The 18,160-nt window shown below is 47.0% G+C and overlaps 1 protein-coding gene across 1 annotated transcript; it reads left to right on the plus strand.

The window, feature by feature from the left end:
* Positions 1 to 924: 924 nt before the first annotated feature.
* On the plus strand, positions 925 to 6,858 carry LOC308141855 (apoptosis regulator BAX-like). Its single transcript, XM_080512087.1, has 6 exons — positions 925 to 1,064; positions 1,136 to 1,172; positions 3,106 to 3,270; positions 3,352 to 3,490; positions 4,187 to 4,291; positions 6,311 to 6,858. Exons 1-6 carry the CDS (start codon positions 1,037 to 1,039, stop codon positions 6,452 to 6,454), a joined length of 618 nt encoding a protein of 205 aa, XP_080368213.1. The 5' UTR covers positions 925 to 1,036; the 3' UTR covers positions 6,455 to 6,858.
* Positions 6,859 to 18,160: the final 11,302 nt, after the last annotated feature.

The following is an 18,160-nucleotide window of genomic DNA, read 5'->3' on the forward strand; positions in this document are numbered from 1 at the left end:
TGGGGTAAAACCATACCACCAAACACAAACATACATAGGTACTATAATACTTGTAAAACACAACACACACTGGAAAAAACACCATATTACAATACATATATGAGGTTCATTGTGTATTATGTGTTTGTCATTGCATGGCAAAACAAATCTACCCACCTGTACAAATATAGTAATATTGAACCTTGAATGTGGCTTTAGCTTCATTTTGATACATTTTCTAGAGACAAATGTAAACTTAGTTAATGTATGTACCTGTACTTCTGTCATGTCGGTGCACATTTAGTCAGCCTTCTCAAGAAACCTTGTCAATGACAGATGAACGCATTTTAGCCACAATACAAATATATTGTATGCCACAGATATATATATGTATATCTGTGTATCCTTTCCTAGGATACACAGATATCCTTTCCTAGGCTAAAGGAGGCTCTATATACAGGTGAACTCAAGCAGATGAAACAGAGCGGAGCGGCGACCGGACAAAGATGGCGGCGCCACCGCTCGCCAGCGCCAATAGGGAGCAGCGGTGAATGTGGCATCTACTCTTTGTTATGTCTATGCTAGAATCGATTCAGCCCATAATGTAGTTTGTCCATGGGGACTCACCGTAGGTCACACGGAATCGACGTCATCAGGAAGTCCCGCGCGGACAGAGCCGGTAGCTCGGTGTTTCGGATCAGTTAGTTCCCCTGCTGACTGGTGACCGAATTCCTTTTTGCTCCGTCGTTGTAGCTCGTACCAGCAGATGTTGAAGCAAGACTCACGAAAGGTTTTAAACTTTATTGTAAAAGCACTTAAACCACATTCAGTAGGGACGCGCTATTTTTCTATCCAGGTTTAAAACATCTGCTGTTACTGGCCGCACCAAGTGACGCTACAGGAAGTCTGGTACCGGTTACCAGGGAAACCAGTTAATCTGAAACACCGGACATTCCGGTTCCCACACCACGTCTCTCAGAACTTCTCTCTTCTTTTAAAACTTTAAACCTTATAAAACACTCAAATAACGAGGCTTTTAAAGTGACAGTACTAAACAATGGCGAATGGAGGAAACTGCATGTCAGGTAGGATCTTTTAATCTGATGTTCAGCTCGTTGTTAACGTTTAAAGCTAATATTTGATATTCCCTCCTCAGGCTCAGATGAAAGAATTGGAGAAGCTCTCATTAAAGAGTGAGTTCAACAAGTTTTCTACTAAAAATATCAAAATCTGGCATAAAACCAAAGAAATCCTCATTAAAGAGTGAGTTCAATACGTTTTCCATTAAAAACATCCAAATCTGCTCTGCAGCAGCCGTACAGCGTCTATTCTCTCTGGCTCCGTCCGAAAAGTCCCTCCTTTCTCCTTATCTGCGGACTTTACCTTAACCCTGGATGACGTCACGGGGTTGAGGAAAGTGTTAGGAGGCTTCCTAGAGGAGTTAAGGAAGGCGCGATTTCACTTAGTGATGTCATAATAATGCGATGGCCGTGTATGTTAGTGACGTCTGCGGTGGCGGGGAAAGAAAAACAAGTTTCTGAAAATGGACTATAAAAAGCGCATTTGGGTTTTAGATGATTTAAAGTTGTTCAATGCAGATTATTCTTTGGTAACTTACATGATCTGCCCCCGTTTGTCATCCTGAGTTTCCCTGAACGCTCCGATGAGCTGGCCCTTTAAATGTTGTCGCTGCAAGGAATTGTGGGGCAGCAGGAGCTGGTCTCCTTTGGTAAAGGAAGCGTCAGTGTTTCCTAGGCTCAAGGAAGCGTCAGTGTTTCCTAGGCTAAAGGAAGCATCAGTGTTTCCTCGGCTAAAGGAAGCATCAGTGTTTCCTAGGCTAAAGGAGGCTCTACAGGAAGCATCAGTGTTTCCTAGGCTAAAGGAAGCATCAGTGTTTCCTAGGCTCAAGGAAGCGTCAGTGTTTCCTAGGCTAAAGGAAGCATCAGTGTTTCCTAGGCTAAAGGAAGCATCAGTGTTTCCTAGGCTACAGGAAGCGTCAGTGTTTCCTAGGCTAAAGGAAGCATCAGTGTTTCCTAGGCTAAAGGAGGCTCTGAAGGAAGCAACGAGCCTCCTTTCCTTTGCTTCTTGAGAATTCAGTTCTTATCATGGCCGTTACACAAAACACTTCCGGGGTTCAGGAGAAGTGGACAGAGAAGGAGATAGGAGGGACATTTGGGACGCAGCCATGGACTTTGTCTAATCGTCTCTCTCGTCCACCATTGTTTTCCATCTGAAGCCGTTTTACTTGTCTTGTTTCAGTTCCTTTCACTGTAAGCAAATAAACACGTGATTATTTATTTACTCATCATACAATATGAATCCTTCTTGGGGGAAGTTTCCAGGGTTTTGCTCAGGCAGCCTGCTGCATGTTTTTGGACTGTGGGAGGAAACTAGAGCACACATGGAGAGAACATGCAAACTCCACACAGAAAGCTGAGATTTGAACCCACAACTTTCCTGTTGACCTCGACGCCACCGTGTTGCCCCAAGTCCCAAGATTGAACTCTAGTAAATAATCCAAGGCACTCTGCATTCATTCCAGTTGAAGTGAAAGTAAAGGGACATAATGTCACCAGACCTGGAGAAAAGCTGGGTGACGTGGAGAAAAGAAAACGTCCACGTCATCTAAAGAGTTGGTGTTTCGCCATCGTGACACTCGTCTCCCACCGACGTGATCTTTTCAAGTAAAAACAAAACTTCAGTTGTCTTTTGCAGTGTCCATTTAGACAACAACAGTATTTGAAGTCACTGAAACGCAACTTTTGAAGACTGCTCTGTCTCCACGGAAACGGCAAAACGCAGCTTGGTCAAGTTCGTCTGTCCACTGCAACGTCTTTGTCCTCGCTGTGTCACACTTCTCTGTGGTTTCACTACCACAACTAATGGCAGCAACTTGTGGCCCAACATGCTAACCACACGCTTTTAGTGTCTCTGGCATTTCTGTGAAAATGGATATTGTTGTGAAAACTTTGCCACATGAAGTTTTATTTTGAAAGGTCGCCGTCTGATTGTCCTGAATGAGCTGGACTGTGCAGGACTTCCTCTGAGTGAAAGGAAACGTCAACTGTTGGAGTTCAGTCGCCTCAGGGACGATGAATTCATGATGGGTGGTATAATGTCTGGCAGGGTCATCGAGAAGGAGCTGCAGGACGTCCCCTCAGAGGACGTCCCCCCCCTGACCCCCCTGAGCGGCCTGCAGCCCACCCAGCAGGAGCAGACCCTGGTGACCCAGCTGGGGAAGATGATCCGTGTCATCGGAGACCGAGTGCGGGACGACAAGGAGTTCCAGGAGTGAGTATCGGGGTGAGGGTGAGGGTGAGGCAGGCTGGAGGTCCCGGCTCCTCCTCAACCTGCTGCTCTCTGGTTCCGCAGCGCCGTGGACGGGATGTCCAGGGGCCCCGGGTCCAAGTGGGACCGCTTCAAGGACGTGGCCCACAAGGTGTTTGAACACGGGATCACCTGGGAGAGGATCGCCGTGCTGTTCTACGTGGCCGGCAGGATGGCACTGAGGGTGGGTGCCGCTACGCTCAGCCTCTAGAGCCCTGCGTCCTCTAGAGCCCTCCGTCCTCCCTCCATCCTCTAGAGCCCTCCGTCCTCTAGAGCCCTCCAACCTCTAGAACCCTCCTCCGGCCTCTAGACCCCTCCGTCCTCTTGAACCCCCCGTCCTCTAGAACCCCCCGCCCTCTAGAGCCCACCTCCGTCCTCTAGAACCATCCGTCCTCCCTCCATCCTCTAGAGCCCTCCGTCCTCCCTCCATCCTCTAGAACCCTCCGTCCTCTAGAGCCCTCCGTCCTCTAGAACCCTCCGTCCTCTAGAGCCCTCCATCCTCTAGAACTCTCCGTCCTCTAGAACCCTCCGCCCTCTAGAACCCTCCTCCGTCCTCTAGAGCCCTACATCCTCTAGAACCCCCGTCCTCTAGAGCCCTCCTCCATCCTCTAGAGCCCTCCGTCCTCTAGAACCCTCCTCCGTCCTCTAGAACCCTCCATCCTCTAGAGCCCTCCGTCCTCTAGAGCCCTCCGTCCTCTAGAGCCCTCCGTCCTCACTGCAACACTGTGTGTGTGTGTGTGTGTGTGTGTGTGTGTGTGTGTGTGTGTGTGTGTGTGTGTGTGTGTGTGTGTGTGTGTGTGTGTGTGTGTGTGTGTGTGTGTGTGTGTGTGTGTGTGTGTGTGTGTGTGTGTGTGTGTGTGTGTGTGTGTGTGTGTGTCAGATGGTGGAGGCTCACCTCCCCCAGTCGGTGAGGGACATCCTGAGGTGGACGGTGGACTTCTTCAAGAGGAACCTCCTGGGTTGGATCCGGGAACACGGAGGATGGGTGAGTTCTGTTCACATGGAACTACTGCGACTACTAACTACTGCATTGTGGACTCACTGTGGAGTCACTGTGGAGTCACTGTGGACTCACTGTGGAGTCACTACGGACTCACTGTGGAGTCACTGTGGACTCACTGTGGAGTCACTGTGGAGTCACTACGGACTCACTGTGGAGTCACTGTGGAGTCACTGTGGAGTCATTGTGGACTCACTGTGGACTCACTGTGGAGTCACTGTGGACTCACTGTGGAGTCACTGTGGACTCACTGTGGAGTCACTGTGAAGTCACTGTGGACTCACTGTGGAGTCACTGTGGACTCACTGTGGAGTCACTGTGGACTCACTGTGGACTCACTGTGGAGTCACTACGGACTCACTGTGGAGTCACTGTGGACTCACTGTGGAGTCACTGTGGACTCACTGTGGAGTCATTGTGGAGTCACTACGGACTCACTGTGGAGTCACTGTGGAGTCACTGTGGACTCACTGTGGAGTCATTGTGGAGTCACTACGGACTCACTGTGGAGTCACTGTGGACTCACTGTGGACTCACTGTGGAGTCATTGTGGAGTCACTACGGACTCACTGTGGAGTCACTGTGGAGTCATTGTGGAGTCACTACGGACTCACTGTGGAGTCACTGTGGACTCACTACGGACTCACTGTGGACTCACTACGGACTCACTGTGGACTCACTGTGGAGTCACTGTGGAGTCATTGTGGAGTCACTACGGACTCACTGTGGAGTCACTGTGGACTCACTACGGACTCACTACGGACTCACTGTGGACTCACTGTGGACTCACTGTGGACTCACTACGGACTCACTGTGGAGTCACTGTGGAGTCACTACAGACTCACTGTGGAGTCACTGTGGACTCACTGTGGACTCATTACGGACTCACTACAGACTCACTGTGGAGTCACTACGGACTCACTACAGACTCACTGTGGAGTCACTGTGGAGTCACTACAGACTCACTACGGACTCACTGTGGACTCACTGTGGACTCACTGTGGACTCACTGTGGAGTGACTCCGGACTCACTACGGACTCACTGTGGAGTCACTACAGACTCACTGTGGAGTCAGGACGTGGGTGTTTCTACCAGAGCTTCAGCTCAGGGGCCAACATGAGCCATGAGGAAGCATGATGGAGGCTCTGTGCCTCTGCAGGCCTGTCATACAGTGACCAGGACCACCGTCACTGAGGGGCTACAGGAGAGTCATGTGACCTGCTGACAGACGAAGCTCCTGGTCTGTTCTGTTCCCAGGGTCAAGCTTCACCATGTGACTTTAGAAGCTTGATGAGAATATAACAGTGCTTCTCTCTCACTCTCACGTTTTCTGCTTTGTCCTGACTTTCCTCACGTTTCCTCGCTTCTCATGTTTCCTCCCTCCTCATGCCTCGGTCCCACGGAGCAGGAAGGCTGCAAGGCACACCTAGACCCAGCTCTGTTAGTGTCCTACCACCCAGACCCAGCTCTGTTAGCGTCCTACCACCCAGACCCAGCTCTGTTAGCGTCCTACCACCCAGAGTACAGCTCTGTTAGCGTCCTACCACCCAGACCCAGCTCTGTTAGCGTCCTACCACCCAGACCCAGCTCCGTTAGCGTCCTACCACCCAGAGTACAGTTAGAATGGATGCAGGTTGTGAACAACACAAGTATTTGATGCCGTTACCCAACAATAGCAGCAGGACCGATGAGGAAGTTGCGTTGCATCTCAGCTGTCGGAGCTGCAGCCGTCCAGCTCCTGCTGAAGCTCCGCCCCTCCTGATACTGAGAGGTGTGTGTGTGTGTGTGTGTGTGTGTGTGTGTGTGTGTGTGTGTGTGTGTGTGTGTGTCTGTGTCTGTGTCTGTGTCTGTGTCTGTGTCTGTGTGTGTGTGTGTGTGTGTGTGTGTGTGTGTGTGTGTGTGTGTGTGTGTGTGTGTGTGTGTGTGTGTGTGTGTGTGTGTGTGTGTGTGTGTGTGTGTGTGTCTGTGTGTGTGTCTGTGTGTGTGTGTGTGTGTGTCCACAGATCAACAGTTTCAGTGATTTGGCCGTGGCGTCTGTGCAGAGTGTTTCCTGTCTGAGCTCCCACAGCTTCGGCCTCGTCATCATGTTCGTGGCCGGTGCAGCGTTGGGGAGTGTGATCACCTGGAGGCTGGCCACACGACCCTGACTCACAAACATATTGTTCTCATGCCACAACATTATGATAGCAATATTTATATTTCAAATGTGCCTGACTGTGATTTTCTACTATCTGTGTTTTATATGCAAAGATAAACATTGACTGTATTTGTACACGTCGACATTATAAGAAGAACAAACCTCAGGACTATCATCAGTGTGCAGCATCATCACACACACACACACACACACACACACACACACACACACACGCACGCAGTGTTTGCTGTTTAGTAGATTAGATCTCTGTGTTTTATACTTCAATGTGTTGATGAAAAGTGTGTTGCTCCAACGAGCCAATCAGAAATCAAACTTTTTATGGTGTCATCAGGGGAGGATTTGAGAATTATTTGTGAATTAATACACTTTTGTAATAAACGCCTGTTGAACGATTCCTGGTGATTATGGTGTATTTATTGTTGACGTTCACTGTGACAGTCTGCTCAGATCTCACACCTTCCCTTTTATTTAACATTGTTATATTTTTATACAGAAATATTACTTGAATAAACCTTTTTAGAAATGACTGATATTTTAGTATTAGCTATTTTTAGATCCCAAAAACGTGAACATAAAAACTTTGCTGATACTTCCTGCTGGTAAATATTTAACCTTTGACCTCCGACTGAGACATTTAACCTTTGTCTTGCTGGTAAATATTTAACCTTTGTCTTCTTGCTGGTAAATATCTAACCTTTGTCCCTACACTCTGAAGTTAAACCAAACAAGTTTAGTCTCTTTGTCTTTGTGCTTTCGAGTGTCTTTAAAACCAAGTCTTCAGTTTTCCTCTTCAGCTTTTTTCTGGCTTCTCCGTCAGTGTAGTTAGAAAAGTGTGGAGGTGCGTGAAGTGTGGCTGTTCTACTTGTGAAGCTGCACTGGGACGTGGCTGCTGAAGTCGCAGGTGTGTCAAGTGTAAAGCAGCTTTTAGGCTGGCCACGATAAAATGTGTGAACGTCCACCAGTCCCTACATTACCCTACATTACACCTGGGCTTCTTTGCTCTATCTACTGCCACCGCAACCCAAACGACTGAAGCGGTTCAGAGGATGGATGGATGGACCACCAGTTCTTTTATGCGCACAGCAACAGATGCTTCTAATCAACACTAAACTCAATGTTTGAACGTATTCAATGTATCAAGGAACTCCAGACCTGATTTCTTGTTAATGGCTTCAATGTTCACCTACTTTTATTGGCATGACATGAGACATGATATTTTGGTGTGCAGAATGACGTTTGAGTCTGGACTGTGTGCAGTTTTCATGTTCTCCCTGAGTGTGCACTGATTTTAAACAGGCACTTCCTTTGAAAACTCTCCGAATCCATGCAGCTCAGGTTATTCAGTGGCCTTAAATAGCCCGGATTGACAGTCTGTGTGTGTGTGTGTGTCCGGTGATGGACTGCTGATCTGGCACCATGGATGGTTCCATGGTATTTGGTTAAACACGAGTTTGTTGAAAGGGTTTACTAACCTACTTTTCCTTGCATATTGCCTCCTATCTATTAATGTTGGTCTAACAGGGTGACAATGAATTGCAAGCTGCTTCTCGCTGCATCTCTTGTGTGAATAAAAGAGTGTGCACATCCCAACCTGCTGTCATTTAATGCGTTTTTAGAGGGAATGGGGGGAAGGGAGGAGAGTGCAGGGAAAAGGAGGTCAGTGGGGGCATTTGGACAGCGTAAGGCAGAGCTGGGAGAGGAAGTACAATTGGGAGGAGGGAGGGGGAGACTGCAGTGCTTTTACTTCCTTGTAATACTCCACTTTGGCCTTTAGATGTCCCTGTGCACCACACTGCAGTAAAACAGAGTGCGTAGTCAGAGAGAAACTGCACTGCAAAGGACCAGAGAGGGCAAAAGAGACGTTCAGGTACAGATTGGCTCTATATGTTGCACCAATGCAGTCACTGTTTTCTTTGACTTGACTGATAAAGTATTTCACCGTTTTAGAAAGAATACAAACTATGTGATACAGCAACTTTGATTTCATGTTTTGGAGTTTTATGCAGTGGCAGACAGAGGTGGTCTTTCCCACAATCCACACACATGCTTGTTAGGAAACACGTGGAAGAGTTTCTCAGAGCATTTCTGAAGTCAGATGAGTTGGATGTGTTGGGAGCCTTCAAGTTCTGGCCTGTTTCTACACCGAGGCCCCGTACCCCAATAGAAAAGAGTGTTCCCTTAATTGTTCCCATGGTGGTTGAAAGAAGGGCTTATTAAAGACGTGTTGGTTGGTTAGGGTTAGGGTTGCCACTGTTGTCTGTGGGTCAGTTGGTGGAAGGACATCATCTTTCCATCGCAGCATTGTGGAATCAACTTCACATCTCCAAATGATGAAGTGTCCTTGAGCAACACACTCACGACCAGTTCCAGCGAAAATGGACTCCTAGTCCATATTCTCCTGTGACTTGGTAGTTTTATTTTGACAGTCATCGTAACAACAGTCCAACTTGGTCTTCAGTCAAATAGAATCTCATTGTTCATGTTTAGAGCAGATGGTTCTCTGTGGAGGTGCTTTCATTACAAGAACAACAGCACCCACTAGTGGTCCAACATGCTAGTGACATCATTTTGAGTGTTTCTGTCAAGTTTATGGACATTGTTTTTGGAACATTGCCTTGTAAACTTGAAACTCTTGAAACAAAAATGCACAAACGATGAGTTTTTTACTTGAAATGTTATGGGGGCTGCACTTCAAAACACATAGCAGGCGTTATGATTGATGAGTGACTGAGTGAATGTTACAAACAATGCTAGACACTTTCGTCTCTTACTTCAGCGTTCACAGGTGTGCTCACCTGAAGCACAGCTTCAGGTCTGCTTAGGGCCTTTTCTCAAGTTGTCATAACTCGGTCTGCACATATTGAAGAAAATAATTCTTCATCAGGGATTTCCAAAGGGGTTTCAATGAGGGCCACATTTAAACAAACTCAATAGAGGTGAAGTACATCACTGAATTTATTTTTATTTTTCACAATCCCTGCATTGCAGTTGTTCAGCTCTGCTAGTTTGGGTCATCAGTAGAAATGATTTTCTTTCAATAGCTTAATTATGGTAAACAAAAAAACAAAGTGTCAGGACATCGTCTGATCAGTGGTGATCTGTATAAAAAACATGGTTTTAAACTTAAAGGATTCACTCATCTTGAATTAGCTCTTTGAAAAGATTGATGATGTGTTGCTCAAGTGCCTCAGAAGGTTAAAATTCAAATTGCAATTTACTTAAGTGTAAGGGCCATGGGATGGGAACTATTCCATCATATTGTTAGTAGCACCAGTGACATCAGGCCCCATCTTTCCCACAAGTGCTTGGGCCACTTCTGTGCTACAATCCAAGGCAGATTGAAGAAAACAGCCCAACGCTCTCATGACCTTCGCCAAGGAACGTTGGGTAAGGTTGGCCGAGAAGGTTGGGTTTGCATCAGCATGTATTTATTCATCTATTTATTGCTTTGTATGTATGTATGTATGTATTTTCCCAACTTTTTTAATAGGGTTAGGGTTTCAATTGCATGAAATCTTCAGGGATTATTTGTCATCACCAAGGACCAACCCATTAGAGTTTGGGACATTAGCGGCTAACTGTTTCTGAATAAATGTAAAAAAAAACTGTGAAAAATGTTCCCATGCAAAGCAGATGATGGAGGCACCTCAAGGAGGAGATCAGCATCTGTTGCCATGGAGACGCTCGCTGCTGAGTGTTTCACACGGTGATGTAGTTACCTGACCTACCTAGATAGCATCAATATGAGGTAACAGCTATCACGGTAGCAATGCTAACTCTGTCCCACAAACAAACGTGGAATAATGTGGACTAAGAAAGGAGGCTCACACTGGCTATTGGAGGCTTTGTGGGGCTGCTTCACAACACTCCTGTTGCTTGGCGCCATGCTTAACAATGTAAAGGTGGTACACAGCCATTAGGCCATGGCCACATCCAGACTATGAAGCTCCTGAACTGCAGTTTTTATGCTGATGTCAATGCTGGTGAAGGTCTGGAAGCCTCCAGTTACTGAGTCAAGGCTTTGGCTGCTTTTACGCAGTATGCAACTCAGCACTTAGCTACCCTACTTTGGATGTGGACTGAAGCTGGTTGACTTGTCTTGTCTTCCAGCAGACAAGAGAGAGTGCACTGGAATAAGTTTCACCAAACAGGTAGTTTCATCCCATCACAGTTCTACTGTGATTCTTTGATGATGTTGACTGAATAAAATGCCTTCATTCGTTGATAAAGAAGTGTGGGCTGATGTTTGTGCCATGGACTATAAATCACGGATTGCTGTAAATTGGAGTCAGTCAGCCTATTGCTGAATATCCAGTTTAAAATGTCATGCTAAGCTAGGCTAATTAGGACTATTATAATGTTGTGGCATTATGGTGTTACGACCCAGTCTCAGGGCAAAAATGTGACACAAAATTGTAAAGGAATTGAGAAATGCAAACTTTGTCCCAAAAACAAATGCTGACAAAAACAAGTTAGGTGCAATTCCAGATGTGGATCTATAAACAACAAGAGGCCTGATTTCCAGGTAAAAAGTAGTGACCCTAACCCTAACCCTAGCTTCATGAACCACTTTCCATATTTTCTGACTCCACCAGATGGCGCTCTTGATTTGCAGATTGAGTCTGACGCAATGACAGTGAAGTTTGTTTTCAAACATTTGTTGAACAGACAGCGCCATCTAGTGGCTTCAGAAAATAAAGACAGTGAAGCTTTATTGAAGCTTCATTTGACATTTCACAACTAAAAAGGTCTTAAGCCAAAATGATGATGTTGCTGGAAATATACAACGTAACAATAATCACTCCAAGAACACCACCAGTTCTGAGACAGAGCCCTCACAAAAGAAACCCACAAATGCTGCTGCTCAGGAGAACACCCCCGGTTCAGGAGAACACCACCGGTTCAGGAGAAAACCCCCGGTTCAGGAGAAAACCCCCAGTTCAGGAGAACACCCCCGGTTCAGGAGAAAACCCCCAGTTCAGGAGAACACACCCGGTTCAGGAGAACACCCCCGGTTCAGGAGAACACCATCGGTTCAGGAGAACACCACCGGTTCAGGAGAACACCACCGGTTCAGGAGAACACCACCAGCTCAGGAGAACACCCCCGGTTCAGGAGAACACCCCCGGTTCAGGAGAACACCACCGGTTCAGGAGAACACCACCGGCTCAGGAGAACACCACCAGTTCAGGAGAACACCACCGGTTCAGGACAACACCACTGGCTCAGGAGAAAACCCCCGGTTCAGGAAACACCACCAGTTCAGGAGAACACCACCAGCTCAGGAGAACACCACCGGTTCAGGAGAACACCACCAGCTCAGGAGAACACCACCGGTTCAGGAGAACACCACCAGCTCAGGAGAACACCACCGGTTCAGGAGAACACCACCAGTTCAGGAGAACACCACCGGTTCAGGAGAACACCACCAGCTCAGGAGAACACCGCCAGTTCAGGAGAACACCACCGGTTCAGGAGAACACCACCGGCTCAGGAGAAAACCCCAGGTTCAGGAAACACCACCAGTTCAGGAGAACACCACCAGCTCAGGAGAACACCACCGGTTCAGGAGAACACCACCAGCTCAGGAGAACACCACCAGTTCAGGAGAACACCACCGGTTCAGGAGAACACCACCAGTTCAGGAGAACACCACCGGTTCAGGAGAAAACCCCCGGTTCTGAGACAGAGCTCTCACAAATGAAACACAAACGCAACACAGCTGCTGTCAGGCTGAGTCTCTTCCCCCTCTGGAGGCTTTTTGACTCTGGCAGGTGAAGAGACGACCAATAGGGGATTGACTCCACTTGTTGTCTGGAAGTGGGCGGGGCTAGCAGAGGACTCACACACACAGAGATACGAACCAAACCCAAAACACAGGAGTACACAAACACAACTGAAACATACAGCCTGGGCCGTAACGTATTCCTCATAAATCCTATGCGAGCCCATAATTAAAATGAAATAAACAGATATGCTTCAAACATCAAGCATTGCTGCCTCTTTACATCAATAAGTGTAGAGTGTTGGAATGAGCATTTAGCCTTCATTCCAGCAAAGAAGGCACCATTGTCTGTGATGGACCGTAACCATCATCGTGAACGTTTTAACATTCAGACAGCAACATTTTAAAAATGGTCATGGAAACATCACAAATGCTGGAGTTTGTATACCAGGCCACTAGTGGCTGCTTTGTTTTCTTCTAATACAGTCTCACTTGAATGCATACAGAAAAAAAGACCCACTCAGTATGTATGACATATATATCCACGAATGCTGATGATGGGGTGGTAAACGTCTAAATCAACCTTGTGCCAAAATACCAGGAAGAAGAGTAGAATTATATTTCGGTAAGAAGAAGAAGAAGGAAGTCAACAATAATGGAGCACAATCAGAAGCCTTGCGCCAGGGTTGGTAGTTTAGTTTCTGCATGGTCGTTAAATACTGCGAGGTGTCCCTCATTACTGCCCCCAACAGGCTACTGCTGGAACTGCCACGTTCATTCCTAAGTTTCCAGGAGACAGACACAAAGACTTTTTGCACATTATGTGTGTCCAACATAGAGCATTAATAAGTGTTAATTAATAAAGGCCTTTCTCTCTGTTGAAACGACTCGTCTCTTATCCTGGACACAGCAAACAGCGGATTGGGTCAGATTTCTTGTCCAAAACCAAAAAAATCTGTCCCGATCGGCTTTGTTTGCCATGTCAGCGGATGGGATTTATTGGTCCAGAGTATCTTGTCCCTGTGAAAAGATTGAGATATTTCAGGACTTGTCCCGTCTGTTTGTGTTGGTTCTGGACGACTCTGTATGGATTAATTGCTCAGTGGCCAATATGAGCAAGGCGCCATGTCACATGACTATACATGAACCAACCGGGACCGTGCAGGACAACACAGGGAGGTTTGGTCCCGTCCAGTTCTACAGAGTCCGCTCTGCCTGCGGCCACTTTATTTACACAAATGACGTGAAGAGCTACCGATTGTGGCTTCACTGTCGCCTTTCCCCACATTGATGATGGAGTTACTCTCATCCTCATGAAGTATCGCAAGTGCTCTTTACGTGACTTTGTAAACTGATTCTGCTCTTTAAAATTAGTAACTGCTCTCTCTCTCTCTCTCTCTCTCTCTCCGGCAGAGCCAGCACTCCAACCAATGTATCACTGTCTCTTTGTCTCCTCTATCTGCTCCCAGCTTTCTCTCACTTCTCTTTCATATTAAAATATACTTTGTTTCCAGTTCCATGGCATTACACACACACACACACACACACACACACACACACACACACACACACACACACACACACACACACACACACACACACACACACACACACACTGTTGAAGCAATAACAGAGATGTTAATGTCTTCATCTCAAGTATTCATTTTAAAAATCAATATATATGCAAAGCACCAATTAGACTGGGGAACTTTATCAGAGACTATGTTGTTGTTTGTCCATTTACAGATGTTACTGTGTGCACGGTAAATGATTTATTTTAATTTCCTGAGAAGTGTGCCATGAGAAAAATGGAACAAAAAAGTGAATCATGACTGAATTAGCACAGTCGTATTTCAGCAATGCAACTTCAAACAAACCTGTCCTGCAGGAAAAGGTAAAGGAGGTTGTTACAAGAGTAGATCATTATAGATTAGATTAGAATTTATTGATCCCACATGTGGGAATTTGTTTGTCCCAGCAGCTCCACTTTGCACGACTTGTTGAAGACAATATAATGACAAGAGGCTCGGCTGTCGCTCGGTTGGTTGAGTTCGTCTCACAATCTGAATGCTGCATGTTTGATTCCTGACCTCCTCATGTCCGTGTCCTTGAGCAAAACACAACCCCAAATTGGTCCCGACATACTGTGGTATGTAACAGGATCTGCTCAAGCAGTTGAAAAGTGTTATACTGCAGAGGGCGAGGTTCTAACTGCTATCTGAGTTTTTTGCATGATCGTTGACATTGTATTTTAAAGGTGACCTCTATCAGACTGCCGAATGAACGTGATCAAACCCGACTGGTCTAGGACACAGAGTGCAGATGTAAATATGGATGGCCTGCAGGTTGCCAGATGTGACTCACTGTTTTAGTCCAAACAACATAAAACCCGGACACCTCAATAAAAACAAGCCCAAATCTCAGCCGTTGTAGAAATCATATTAAAACCATAAAACTATTATATGTGTAATTTAAAAAACCCACCATAAACATACAAATGCACCGAATAAAGTTAAAAAGTAAGTTTCGCTCCCCCATTGAGGGATGCCCAACATATCTGGCAACGGTGTTCAGCAGGTGTAGCTCCATTTTCAAGTGGTTTTTAAATCTAGACGAAGGAGAATGAGGAAAAAGACAGCTCAGCTTTGAACATTCTGGCGGAGCTGCTTCCTCCGGCGCTTCTCTGTGACGTTAGTCACACGTTGATGACAAAGTAGAAACATCTGGCAGTGGAAGCAAAGGACGAAGCCTGGTCTGCTGGGGAACTGCACAACTGGAGCTTTACACACAAACATGCTGGATGTGAGTCACAACATCAGAATTGGGTCTCATTTCACTCCAGTGTGAATGACGCACACACACACACACACACACACACACACACACACACTCACACACACACACACACACACGATGTGACATCAAGGCAACCTGGCTGGGGACACTTGCTTTCACTTTGACATTGCACCAGTGTCCAGGGTGTGTGTGTGTGTGTGTGTGTGTGTGTGTGTGTGTGTGTGTGTGTGTGTGTGTGTGTGTGTGTGTGTGTGTGTGTGTGTGTGTGTGTGTGTGTAGTTTTTGTGCATCCACCTCTTATCCTACAAAGGACTGCAGCTCCTTAGTCAGCATGTTAACTTGATTAACTGAGAGTGTGTGTGTGTGTGTGTTTACATGGGCTAATGGATTGTCCATTTTGTTTGTGTGTGTGTGTGTGTGTGTGTGTGTGTGTGTGTGTGTGTGTGTGTGTGCGTGCGTGCGTGCGTGCGTGCGTGCGTGCGTGCGTGTGCGCGTGTGTGTGTGTGTGTGTGTGCGTGTGTGTGTGTGTGTGTGTGTGTGTGTGTGTGTGTGTGTGTGTGTGTGTGTGCATGTGAGAGAGCAAGTTATATGAAGACTTGTGTATGTTCATGTATGTGAGAGCTCATGAGAACAAACAGCCATCAGTGGATTGCAGACACAGACACAGACACAGACACAGACACAGACACAGACACAGACACAGATACACACAGACACAGACAGACACACACAGACACAGACACAGACACAGACACAGACACAAACACAGACACAGACACACACAGACACACACAGACACAGACACAGACACAGACACACACAGACACAGACACAGACACAGATACACACAGACACAGACACAGACAGACACACACAGACACAGACACAGACACAGACACAGACACAGACACAGACACACACAGATACACACAGACACACACAGATACACACAGACACAGATACACACAGATACACACAGACAGACACAGACACAGATACACACAGATACACACAGACAGACACAGACACACACAGACACACACAGACACAGACACAGACACAGACACAGACACAGATACACACAGACACAGACACAGACACAGACACAGATACACACAGACACAGATACACACAGACACAGACACAGACACAAACACAGACAGACACAGACGAGGACGGCAGAGTGAACAAGGTGTCGGCCAGGCGAGCAGCAGGGAGTCAGACTCTATCACAACTTTATCAATATTGTGAACACACATGAACAACTTGTGTGTTTAGTACATTTTAAAGTAAACTTTATTTATATAGTGCTTTTCACAGACAGCAGTCACAAAGTGCTTCACAAGAGGAGGTTGATCTAAAAGATCATGTGATCAGGTACAAAGTTTAAGAGCTTAAAATGCAAAGATGTAAACAACACAGAGTCGATGGTCTAAAAATGCTTCACAGTGCTGCAATACATAAAACTCAAGTGGATAAATAGGGGGATGTAAAAATGCTTAAAATGCAGAAACACAGTGCAAGTCAGCTCAGTGTAAAATGTACAGGAAAAAAGAGGCCTCAAAAACTCCATTGATACCTAAAGGGCTATTAAATGCATGCAGAAATAAAAACTATCTATATTGAAAATGTCCATCCATCCATCCATTGACTACCGCCTATCCGGGCCGGGTCGCGGAGGCAGCAGTCTGAGCAGAGTTGCCCAGACTTCCCTCCCCCCAGACTCTTCCTCCAGCTCTTCTGGTGGCACCCCAAGGTGTTCCCAGGTCATAGAGAGACATGGTGGAGGGTATAGAGCTGGTCCAGTGTTCCACCATCAGGAGAACCTGGTGGAGGGTATAGAGCTGGTCCAGTGTTCCACGACCAGGAGAACCTGGTGGAGGGTCTAGAGCTGGACCAGTGTTCCACGACCAGGACGAAAACCGCATTGTTCCTCTTGGATCCGAGGTTCGACTAACGGCCGGACCCTCCTCTCCAGTACCCTGGAATAGACTTTCCCGGGGAGGCTGAGGAGTGTGATCCCTCTGTAGTTGGAACACACCCTCCGATCCCCCTTCTTGAAGAGAGGGACCACCACCCCGGTCTGCCAGTCCAGAGGTACCGCCCCCCCCCCCCCCCCCCCCCCCCCGCCACGCGATGTTGCAGAGACGAGTCCGCCACGACAGTCCCTGCACATCCAGAGACTTAAGGAACTCTGGGTGAATCTCATCACTCCCGGTGCCTTGCCACCGAGGAGCTTCACAACAACCTCTGTGACTTCAGCTTGGGAAATGGACGAGTCCACCTCTGAGAACCCAGTCTCTGCTTCCTCAATGGAAGACGTGGTGGTGGGATTGAGGAGGTCCTCGAAGTATTCCTCCCACCGCCCAACAATATCCCCAGTTGAGGTCAACAGCTCCCCACTTCCACTGTAAACAGTGTTGGTGGAGAACTGCTTCCCCCGCCTGAGGCGCCGGACGGTTTGCCAGAATTTCCTCGAGGCCGACCGAAAGTCCTCCTCCATGACCTCTCCGAACTCCTCCCAGACCCGAGTTTTTGCCTCCATCACAGCCCGGGCTGCAGCTCGCTTGGCCTGCCGGTACCTGTCGATTGCCTCGGGAGTCCTATGAGCTAACAGTGCCCGGTAGGACTCCTTCTTCAGCTTGACGGCATCCCTTACTTCCGGTTGCCACCACCGGGTTCGGGGATTGCCGCCACGACAGGCGAATTTTCAACGAATGTACTGAATACTGTCATTGGATGTGTTTCTAATAGCTCGTTATCCTGATACTTTGTGGAAAATAATTCAATTATAAGGGACAGGGAAGAAATTGCTGTGGGGTTTAATCATTTTTTTAATGTTGGACCTGAACTGGAAAAGAACATCTCCATAAACAATGAACCAGTGAAAAACTTAATAGGAGTCAATGTTTCTCGCTCGTGTTACTGAGGTGGAGGCGTCGGATATAATAAGAAAATGTAAGAACAAGACATCACGTGACAATAATGACCACGATTGAAAGCTGTTGGGAGTGTAGCAGAAGAATATATTAAACCATGTCCAGGTATCTCCACCCTCTCTCTCCAGAGTGGACAATTTCCCTCCAAAATGAAAATAACAACAATCATTCTGTGACACAAAGCGGGTGATAAACACCTTTTTACCAACTACCGCCCTGGATCTCTCCTGCCACT

This window comes from Blennius ocellaris (genome assembly GCF_963422515.1).
Source record: "Blennius ocellaris genome assembly, chromosome: 16".
Lineage (NCBI taxonomy): Eukaryota > Metazoa > Chordata > Actinopteri > Blenniiformes > Blenniidae > Blennius > Blennius ocellaris.

What these genes read in the sequence shown, in the direction of transcription:
- LOC308141855 (XM_080512087.1), top strand. Translation starts at nt 1,037, where the DNA reads ATGGCGAATGGAGGAAACTGCATGTCAG. An exon ending in TGGAGGAAACTGCATGTCAG is followed by an intron (nt 1,065 to 1,135) that starts GTAGGATCTTTT and finishes TTCCCTCCTCAG; the next exon opens with GCTCAGATGAAAGAATTGGA. An exon ending in CCGGCAGGATGGCACTGAGG is followed by an intron (nt 3,491 to 4,186) that starts GTGGGTGCCGCT and finishes TGTGTGTGTCAG; the next exon opens with ATGGTGGAGGCTCACCTCCC.